Genomic DNA, 9,227 nt, shown 5'->3' with positions numbered 1-9,227 from the left:
TAATCCACATTCAACTTAAAACAATTTTGAAAGAATTTTTATTCAAATAAACATTTGGGTGAATTATAGTGCTAAACCTGATTTGGATACCTGCGGTGGGGTGGGGTGGGGGATTTAGTTACCATGGCAACCGCAGAGATGAACAAATATCCACCGTAACCTCTGTATATATTTGTATATAGGGGCCTACACAATTATATAATTGTTAAATTGTTTAATTGTTGGTAAATACATTAAGATAAGAGTAAATCTGGAGTGCGACATATATATATATATTTTTTCTCACAATAAATATGTATAAAAATTATTCGCATGGCCCAGGATGGCATTCAAACTTGAACCACGAACGTTTTATCAACATCGGACAATAATTGACGCAGTCATTACACGGAAAGCAATAACCAATTAGAATCAATGAAATCGTTAAATATGCAAAACTACACTGAGATCGAACTGGATTTGAGGATACATGTACAAAAAGCACCTGCTCACAGCAAATTTTAATGCAAATCAGACGACATACATGGGGCAATTATTGCACGGAAATCAACGACTAAAACATTTGAAAATCGTTGAGTGATTATAATTATGCAAAACTTATGCACCGATCAGGATGGATGATTTCCAAACCTGATTTGCATGTATGAGGTTTCATAAAGTGAACTTGGACGTACGATTTTATGAAAATCGGGCTTTGTTGACAGTTATTACACGGACAACAAGGAGTGACAGAGGAACAGACAGATCTAATTAATTAAGACCATCCGCTGTCATGGAATTAAACTTCCATGATGGGATAAAAAAAATACATAGGCCCTATGACGATATGATGATTGTATACATAATCATTTCATATATATGTATGTTATTGGAAACATTTTTATTCAAATGAAAACATCTTGTCAAACTTTCGTTTATAAGTTTATACCATAGAATGAGTTCAGCTTAACGGCTCAAAAAAGTTACTTTTCTGACATAACATGTACAACAACGAGGTGATCGACAAACGAGTTTGACATGCTAGCAAACATTGAAATTATTGCTTATAGAATGCAGTATTTAAGAAAATTCCTTCATCTCATTCGTAAGGTTAAAGTAAATGAAAGCTAAAATATGAAGGTTCATCATCTGAAAACTATAAGAAATAATACTTTCATTTATCTTTTATTTTTTTCAGATTTTTTGAAGAGTGATGAAAGGCATTCAAATATTTAAATACTATAGTGGGCTTTTAGGGCTATACTGACGGTATCTAGAAACTCTGACGTCACATCACCTTTTTTTCCAGATGTTCAGAAATGTTAATATTTCCAGAAGGAATGAATTTCTGAGAACATTCTTTCAGCAATCTTTTACTCATCGAGTTATTTCAACATTCAGTGTCATTATGACAGTTGAAAAAAATTTTTGTGACGCGAGAGTTCCTAAACTCCGATCGTATGGTCCATAGAATTCAAATGTTTGAACGCCTTTAATTTTTTGCACTAAATTCTAAAAAAAAAAAACCCAATGTATATTCATGTATAGTTTTAAGCGATCTATTTGGTGATATCTACCTCGATTTTTAGAGGCCTTTCCTTTACACAAGTATAATAGTCGACTTACCAACCACGTCACACCGATCAGTGAATTTGCCTTACAGATGTGATGCAGTGTATATGGACAAATATAACACAAGTCTGTATCTGAGGGCGATTTGTGGTTTTATGTTTATACATGAATAATTTACCTCCATCTTATTATAGAGACTGGAGACAAAAACCCTGCATGAATCTATACGCACCTTCTTCTATATTAATATAATCAAACATATACATTCAAAAATCTCCACTTGCACTGTAGTACATACAGGCAATCAAGGAAATGTGATATATATTATATTTATGCTGCTATATAACAGCTATACTACAAACAGCATTTTAACGCGGTGCACAATACCTGGCCAATTTCTTAATATGTTTATTCATTTATTTGATTGGTGTTTTACGCTGTACTCATGAATATTTCACTTATATACGACGGCTCCCAGCATTATGTTGTGAGGAAACCGGGCTCTACCCTAAGATCATCTGCAAGTTGCTGGAAAACCTTCTTACATATGGCCAGTGAGAAAGTCAGCATGAGCTGGTACCAGTGGCAGGCCTATTGTTATGTGCAATATGCGTGGATGCACTTGTATACATGTTCCACCATTTTAATTTACCATGTGTACACCTATACATATATACCACAATTTTAATTTAAAATATATTCCGTACACGTATATTTTGGAGAATGGGCATGCATGGACTTCATTTGGAGTCATAATTTGCATGTAGGCTATTTCATGTGAGACACGCCTTTCCCGAGTAAACCAACACAATAATAGGCCTATATTGCTTTGGTACTATTTTACATGCAAGGGAGATGCTTATGGGTGCAAGGCGGGCGCTGTGCATTGGTGCACCCATGCAGACAAGCTTGTATATATCCATCATGGGCGTATACATTGATTATAATTTACATTCAGCTTTACACATTTTAACGACGTAAGAGAGGCAACAGTGCGACTAATAAATCAGCCTACGTGATTTGATAAAACACATCTACGTTAGTTATATATAATTTTTGTTGTTCTTCGTCTTTTTTTCACAACTAAGACTTTAAAAAAGGAAGTTGTAACTTTCTCGCTTGGCGTTCAGCATGAAGGGGATAGTGCAACGACTGGTTGACCCGTATCAGTATAATGGCTCGGGCGGGGCCGATTACTTGCCTTCGGTAAGTCGTCTCAGTAAAGCAGCACTAAATAAAAGAGCGGTGGAAATCCGTCCTGCAACAAGGAGGCACATTACGCGTACATGCACCCTAATGATTCCTTCGTCGTCATATGACTGAAAAATTGTTGAGTACGACGTTAAACCCCAAGCACTCACTCACTCACTCTTCTTCTTTTTTTTTTTTTAGCCTTGAGACTGTTATTTTTAAGCCTATGCATGCATGGCACGATTATGGGTCTGAAGCAGTGGGCCTTTATCATGAACGTGTGCCTCCGTAGACATGTCAAAAAATTTCCTTTTAATTCTTTCCTAATTCTTTATAATTTTACTTATTTATTAATCTATTTACTTATTTATATAGTTTAAATTCAAATATTATTCTTTCCTTTCCTTGTGTTGTGTTAATGTTGGCATATCTCTTAGACCAGCTATGGCTTCAGCACAGTGCATGCCTATATGCCTTAGTACGGTAACAAGCTATATACACGTGGTACAAGGATATAAATGGCTAAAATAACCGGCTTTGAACGCAACTAAGGTGAGCGGCAGCTTCAAAGGAAAAACAGTAGTTCAGTATAATGCTTTCTACGCGTGCCTCAGACACAACACACCACTTCAATGGAATATGAATGGAAGTTGCGAACACTATTTAAGGATAACAATGATATTTGTGTAGCCAATTGAATCAAGGCCGCAGATTACCTGAGCAACAAAGGTGCCAAGCAAAGTGACGCGTCACAACCCAGCAAGGAAATGACCTACTGTGATGGCCAAAAAAATAGTCCCAGGTTACACCCAGAAACAAGTCGGTGTGAGATTATTTAACTATATCTTAATGATCGGTTTTATATAACACATCTTCACGAATGTATAGAGTCGAAGAGAACATAAAGATGTGATTTTAAAAGAAAGTTTAACTGGAGTCGCATAGCAACTGGTATTACTACGCGCTCCTGTTGGGCTCTTGGCAACGAGGGTAAGAGAAGCTACAACAGACCGACGTCCTCACTTGACAACTCACAGGCGTAGAGCTTAAAACCAACGCAGGGCAGTGCAAGTTCATCAAACTAGTTTTCGCAGTTGTAGGATTACATACTCACACAAGCTCGTGAAAATGTTCAAGAACACATTTCAGAGTGGATTTTTGTCCATACTTTACAGTATCGGTAGCAAACCATTACAAATATGGGACAAGACGGTAAGTAAAACGTGTTTGCACGCACGCTCGCTGTGTGTCATGTACGTTAGTGTTTTACACTTTTTACACAATCATAGAACTACCTTAAAGTTAACTGTTATCAGGACTATCATTGCATATATTGTCTGAGATACTTGTTTGATTGTTTGAGACCATAGATGTCACCGATCAGTTTGTTGAAATTTGAATTTCATTCGGAACTGTCAGCGTCTCATGTCACGTGTGTGCAACTCATGAGTAATTCTTATTCCATTCCAGCAATGGACGTAATCTGTAAAAGTTTGTTCTAATGTGGCATGGTTTCAAAGAAAGTACCAAAATACGACATTTTGTACACCACGCTTAACCGATACTTTTGTTCTGAAAATGTCTATATGTTGTTGTTGCAATTTTACTGTTAAGTGTGAATGTTGCATTGCGAATTGTTTAATATTTTAGAGCCAGGTTTTCGTTAAAGATGGAACAAATCAATCAAGTGAACACATCAAGCAACAGCGGTATTAATTTATGTTTTTAAAGGCTTTGAGTGACACTGTTGTCAAGTGTTAAACTAATGAGGAATGTTAAAATTTCAACCATATCGGGACTGGCCGCCATGTTTGGATGACTTGACCTACTTAGCATGGCAATGTGGGAGGACAGCTTTTGAATGATGTTTTGGCCATCACAGCTTAGCTTTGTTCACGGTTTATTTAGTTATCTCAGTTATCGTAATAAAATGTCATTTTTGTCCATTTTTCAGGTCCGAAATGGGCACATCAAACGAATCACTGACAATGATATCCAGTCCTTAGTTTTAGAGATTGTTGGAACAAATGTCAGGTAAGAAAAACCGCGGAAATAATTATAGCTTAAGTTAGTACTTGACAATTAATATCGTCTTCGTGTAGGAAAGAAGTTCATAATTCCTCATGGTTCTTCTACATGCATTTTATTATTGCTTTGCATCTTGCTTTCTTAATATATTAAATATGAAACTAAATTCAAATCTAATATTTATGTATATATTTATGTATGCAATTTAATTATTACTGATTTTTTGTGTCTGATACCATACTAACTAATTATGCTTATTATTTCAGCACCACATTTATCACATGTCCAGCAGACCAAAAGAAGACACTTGGCATCAAACTTCCATTTTTGGTGATGATCATCAAGAACTTGAAGAAATATTTCACATTTGAAGTTCAGGTGTGTAGCATTGTCTATATTACTTAGCAGCAGATTTTTACGAGATTAAATAAAGAATTTGTATTGTCTATTTTTTCTTTTTTTGTTTCCCTTTTTATATAGTACAGTTTAACCACTTTAGCCTTCTGTTTAATTGAATTGCAGGTATTAGACGATAAGAACGTGAAGAGGCGATTCAGGGCAAGCAATTACCAAAGCACGACACGTGTCAAACCTTTCATCTGTACCATGCCCATGAGACTGGATGATGGCTGGAACCAGATTCAGTTTAACTTGTCAGACTTTACGAGAAGAGCTTATGGAACAAACTACATTGAGACGCTTAGAGTACAGGTAAGAATGTTTTTTTTTTCCTTATAATAAGCTGTAACCCCTAAATTTTTTTAAAATGTATTTCAATATATCTCATAACAGTTTTGCAATAGTTAACATAATGGGATAAAATCATTGTGACTTAGGGATGATTGTTTTCAGTTACATGGCTAATTTCACCAATAATATCATAATATCAATAATATCATAATGAAAGTGTAGTATATTTTTTGAATACTTTTGATATTAACATTTCTTTTACTTTTCTGCTTTCAGATTCATGCCAACTGCCGTATCAGGAGGGTTTACTTTTCGGACAGATTATACTCAGAAGATGAATTGCCTGCGGAATTCAAGCTTTATCTCCCTGTTCAAAAACCAGCAGCCGGAATGGCGAAGTAACAACGGACATTATTATAAATTTGTTATTTACATGAATCGAAAAAAATTTTTTGTATGAAATTGTTGACAGAGGAATAATCTCCTCCAAACTAAATTATAACTGCCATGAAAACACTGTGCCACTGTGAAAGAGTGAGTGGCTATATGACATAGCAGGCAAATCAAAATTTGGTCTGTGCTGGCGAGACCTAAAAACATCTGAAAATTTTCGCATTGTGTATTGTTGATTGAATCATGTTGGATTAAAATAAGTGAAGTATTCAAGCTACATGGCTGTGTTTTCATATTGTGTAGATATCAACTGACATGGGCAGATAACTCCTGTGTCAGGGGGGATAACTGAGAATGCTACTGAGGAGCGTTGTAGGTGGTACAAGCATTTGATCGAAATGGTGGATCATCTTGAACCCAAAAATGATCAGCTTTGTAAATTATATTGCCAACGAGGACACTGCATGCAGCACTGATGCAATACACATGTCTGCAGCATTGGGTGGGGCAGGGAATAGGTTATAATTTATTACACTCTAGAACCAGATCTGACAATTAATTGCTGTCATAATACACATAAAATTGTACTTTAATCCCATCTGTAATGTGTAATTTGCATTTTGTAATCAGCCATTTCATGTTGAATATCTTGATATTGTAAATACTTCCCATAGTTTCTAATAAATGTAATCTATACATTATGCACAATGTGGTCTATTGAATTTTCTTTGAGGTTAGAAGCATGTATGCTGATCCTCATGGTAGGCCTATGTATGAGGCCCAAGTTCAATGCCAGCACCTACCTGACAATAGGTGGATCATACCACAAAGTTGGAGAAATTATTGTTGGTGGCCGTTTTTGGAGTTAGCATTGCTAGGACAGGGCAAAGACTGCTTTGCTTAGCATCTGTACATTTACCCCTGGGGTAGGAAATCCAGGACAGTCAATGTTTCACTCCAGTAGATAACAGGTAGTTGATTTTTGATGTTCCCTGGCTTTCCTGGTATAGATCAGCATTGGCTGTTCCTGAGTTTGCTTTATATGGATAATAGACAATCCGTGTTAGCTGTTCCCTGATTTGCCTTGTGTAAGTAACTGGCAATTAAGGTTGTTCTCAGGTTTCACTCATGTAGATAACAGACAATCAATGTTAGGTGCCCCTAGGTTTTACTCATGTAGTTAATAGGCAGTCAGTGTTAGCTTCTCACAGGTTTCACTCGTAGTTAACAGGCAATCAATGTTGGCTGTTCCCCAGTTTCACTCATGTAGATAACAGGCAATAAATGTTGGCTGTTCCCAAGTTTCACTTTTGTAGATAACAAGCAATCAGTGTTGGCTGTTCCTGGGTTTTACTTATGTGGATAACAGGCAATCAGCACTGGCTGTTCACCGGTTTCACTCGTAGATAACAGGCAATAAATGTTGGCTGTTCCCAAGTTTCACTTTTGTAGATAACAAGCAATTAAGGTTGGTTATTCTCTGGGTTTCACTCGTGTAGATAACGGGCAATCAGTGTTTGTTATTCCTGGGTTTCACCTATGTAGATAACAGGCAATCCATGTTGACTGTTCCCGGGTTTCACTCATGTAGATAACAGGCAATCCAGGTTGGCTGTTCTGTAATTTCACTGGTGTAGATAATAGACAAACGATTTTGATGGTTTTCCAGGTGTAAATAACCGACAATCAATGTTGGTTACTTCCAGGTTTCCATGATATCGATATTATGCAGTCCAGGTTGGCTGTTCCCCAATTTTCCTGTTGATAACAGGCCATCGATGTTGTCTATTCTTGGTGCCTATGAAGCAGTTTGTGTGAACTCACCACAATGCAGCGTACTGTTTCAACTAACCGATTTATCCAAGCCTAAAGACAATTAGCCCCTGGCCACTGAGGACGCCTGTTTGAATACTTCATTGGTTAGTTCTGTATCACCCTTCGTAAGGTGTGCAGGTTTCCCTCAGAGTGTAAAGCGGTCATGTAAGTGAAACTTCATGAGAAATGTGTAAATTTAATTTATTTCTTTTATTTATTCATTTGATTGGTGTTTTAGGCTGTACTGAAAAATATTTCACTTGTACGAAGCGGCCAGCATTATGGTTGGAGGAACAGGGCAGTTCCCAGTGGAAACCCACGACAATCTGCCAGAACTGTCAACGTACTACTGGAAAGGGAGCAAGCATGAGCTGAACGAACTCACAGCGATCTTAGATGCTTATACATTCGACGTTAGAGAGCTAGAGTAAACGTGATGTCACCTTGCTCTCATTATTGGAGACGTGCAGTAGCTGGGCTGAAAAAAAAATGTAAAAAATGATTTAATGCCGGTTTAAGATGCTTTGGAATGGTAGTCTTTCAGTGGACATAAACATTGGTCAAGTGCTATCTTTCACTTTAAAAAGCGTCAACGTCTGCCTATTGCATGTCACCAAGGCCCAATGCACAAGTAGTGAGAGCACTGCTTGGAATCTACAAATTCCCAGTCTGAAACCCGGCTTGAACAGGCAGTCCCTGTATCCTGCGCAGCGATTGAATGACAACCGCAAGGGGTACGTATAGGCCAGCAGAAATTAACGAAATACACAGTTAAACGCCCCAATTCATTATACAACAGACAAATTTTGGAATTATGTACAGTTTAAATGAGATACACGTACATTATTGCACCTACAAAAAAAGTTGTCTCCCCTCTTTATCCGACGTTGTCTTTCTTCATACAAAGAGAACGTATAGGTCTATGCGTGCATCTAATGCACATGTATGAGGTTTTGTATCATTTTAAACTAGCCCTGTTTGGGTCATGGTGTCTTGTAGTAAACCTGTTTCAACGGCTATACATGGACATCTCACTAAATGCCATGCACACCAGAGACAGATATAACGTCCCACCCTGTAGACACTTTACACATGCATTAGACTATACTTTCCTTATGCTCAGCTGCAAGACATTAAAGTATCAATCAACTTCCCGATTCACCGTTCTAATACTTTCCCGCTCTATGATTATATAACCATTATGTTCTCTGTTGGCCACACGCTTGTCAGGATTATTCTATTCTACACATTATTCTAAACTTATTGTATTATTTGAGATATTTTGTTATTTTATATGGAAATGACCTATATTTTAACAGAAGTCGGTAAAACACACTTTAATTGGAATAAAAAAGTGTTCGCTATATTACGGATCCTAACCAAGGCAACGTTTGACATTATCATTTCCTTCAGGGGAAAGTTCTCATTGACTGAAGTTTGCATGCACAATTAACTGGATGTTTGAATGAGTCATTGGGGTTTTCACGCAAATTTTCAGCAAGATGTTGGCATGGGACAACCGAACACTGGAATTTTGTCGTCTACACACACGTGTTGAA

General features: G+C 37.0%; 1 protein-coding gene across 1 annotated transcript; it reads left to right on the top strand.

Annotated features, from left to right (window-relative positions):
- Positions 1-3,727: 3,727 nt before the first annotated feature.
- LOC135475450 (cilia- and flagella-associated protein 20) lies at positions 3,728-6,521 on the top strand. The gene is made up of 5 exons (XM_064755353.1): positions 3,728-3,954; positions 4,697-4,776; positions 5,037-5,148; positions 5,293-5,481; positions 5,737-6,521. Exons 1-5 carry the CDS (start codon positions 3,871-3,873, stop codon positions 5,860-5,862), a joined length of 591 nt encoding a protein of 196 aa, XP_064611423.1. The 5' UTR covers positions 3,728-3,870; the 3' UTR covers positions 5,863-6,521.
- The last annotated feature ends 2,706 nt before the right edge of the window (positions 6,522-9,227 follow it).

This window comes from Liolophura sinensis, chromosome 9, assembly GCF_032854445.1.
Source record: "Liolophura sinensis isolate JHLJ2023 chromosome 9, CUHK_Ljap_v2, whole genome shotgun sequence".
Classification (NCBI taxonomy): Eukaryota; Metazoa; Mollusca; class Polyplacophora; order Chitonida; family Chitonidae; genus Liolophura; species Liolophura sinensis.
This window is presented reverse-complemented; position numbering and strand designations above follow the sequence as displayed.

Coding starts and splice junctions, on each gene's coding strand:
- LOC135475450 (XM_064755353.1), top strand. CDS start 3,871: ATGTTCAAGAACACATTTCAGAGTGGATTTTTGTCCATACTTTACAGT. Junction 3,955..4,696: donor TACAAATATGGGACAAGACG/GTAAGTAAAACG, acceptor TCCATTTTTCAG/GTCCGAAATGGGCACATCAA. Junction 4,777..5,036: donor ATTGTTGGAACAAATGTCAG/GTAAGAAAAACC, acceptor TTATTATTTCAG/CACCACATTTATCACATGTC.